The following is a 1,784-nucleotide window of genomic DNA, read 5'->3' on the forward strand; positions in this document are numbered from 1 at the left end:
CATGGTGTTGGTGATGATGATGATGATGAGGGTGGTGGTGGTGGTGGTGGTGGTGGTGGTCATGGTGTTGGTGATGATGATGATGAGGGTGGTGGTGGTGGTGGTGGTGGTGGTTGTAGTACAATGAAGGCAGTGAAGCGAGAGAGGGAGAGAAAAGGAATGAGAAGCAGGAGGAGGAAGGTCGAGAGTTGAGGGAAGAGGGTCAGGGGGGAAATTTGTTGTTTTTTTGTTCCTAAATATTTTTTTGATATATTTTTAATGAGATTTGGTGGCAGTTGTCATGGTGGGGGTGGGGAGTAACGGACAGGTGTGTTTGTGGAGGGGTGTGCGGGGGGAAGGGGTGGGCAAGGTATTCCCTTGGCCTGTGCCTGCGTGTGCATGTGTGCGTGTGTACGTGTGTGTGTGTGTGTGTGTGAGTATTGTCTGTATATATGTATATATACATATATATGTATATGTAAATACATATGTATATATATATATACATATATATATACATATATATATATATATATATAATATATATATATATAATATATATATATATATATTATATATATATATACACACACATATATATATATACATACATATGTATGTATGTATGTATATATATATGTGTGTATGTGTGTGTGTGTATGCATGTTTGGACGTACATGTGTGTATGTATATACATGCATTTGTGAACTGACTGGACTGCAAGCATGAATGCGAGGCAGGCACAACCCATGGCTCTCCGCTATAAATACAACCAATCTCCGGTCCAGTCCAGAGCAAAGCCAGCTTTCGTGGCCTCCCTGCAAGATCTTCTTTCACCACAGCGACATCTTTTATTTCAACCATGAAAACATTCTTCCAAGCCGTATTCCTGTTGGCCGCACTGTCGGTCAACCTCCAGGGGTCCCACTCTGCAATGCAACAGAGTAATTATGAGTCTCTTCTCAGTGTGGTCCGAAGAAACGCAGGCTATCCCAGTGAAAAATCTCTTGTAAAACGCTCGTATTATCACACCTATGGTCCTGGTGACCGTCATACTTATGGCCCTGACCACGCCTACGGACATGGCCATACATATGGCCGTGGAAAACGTCATAACTATGGAGATGGTCATACATATGGTCCTGGTGACCGTCATACTTATGGCCCTGGTCACGCCTACGGACATGGCCATACATATGGCCGTGGAAAACGTCATAACTATGCAGATGGTCATACATATGGTGCAGGAGACCATCATACCTACGGATATGGTCACACCTATGGCCCAGGAAGACATACCTATGGTCCCTATGACCGTCACTCGTACGGCCCAGGAAGACATACTTATGGACCCTATGACCGTCACACCTATGGCCCAGGAAGACATACCTATGGACCCTATGACCGTCACACCTATGGCCCAGGAAGACATACTTATGGACCCTATGACCGTCACACCTATGGCCCAGGAAGACATACCTATGGACCCTATGACCGTCACACCTATGGCCCAGGAAGACATACTTATGGACCCCATGACCGTCACACGTATGGCCCAGGAAGACATACTTATGGACCCCATGACCGTCACACGTATGGCCCAGGAAGACATACCTATGGACCCCATGACCGTCACACGTATGGCCCAGGAAGACATACCTATGGACCCCATGACCGTCACACCTATGGCCCACATCACAGACACACATACAAGCCAGGTATTTCACTTTCTTTTCTATAATACCTTTTATGCAGGTGGTGTCCCCTGGTGGTCAGCTGTCATTGGGGAGACAATCTCTTCTAGA

At 45.7% G+C, this 1,784-nt stretch overlaps 1 protein-coding gene across 3 annotated transcripts in view; it reads left to right on the forward strand.

Annotated features, from left to right (window-relative positions):
* The first annotated feature begins 756 nt into the window (after positions 1-756).
* The window catches only part of LOC115225945 (histidine-rich glycoprotein-like), a 16,750-nt gene continuing 15,722 nt past the window's right edge, over positions 757-1,784 (forward strand). The window contains exons 1-2 of one of the 3 annotated variants that reach the window (XR_005004282.1): positions 757-1,016; positions 1,119-1,697. Coding sequence is in view for 2 of the 3 variants with exons in the window: in XM_036514940.1 (XP_036370833.1) it covers positions 842-1,697 (856 nt within the window). In the remaining variant the exon portion in view is untranslated. Of the gene's footprint in view, positions 1,698-1,784 lie in introns of all 3 variants that reach the window. The other 2 variants (XM_029796924.2, XM_036514940.1) reach the window with 2 other exon arrangements.

This window comes from Octopus sinensis, linkage group LG29, assembly GCF_006345805.1.
Source record: "Octopus sinensis linkage group LG29, ASM634580v1, whole genome shotgun sequence".
Lineage (NCBI taxonomy): Eukaryota > Metazoa > Mollusca > Cephalopoda > Octopoda > Octopodidae > Octopus > Octopus sinensis.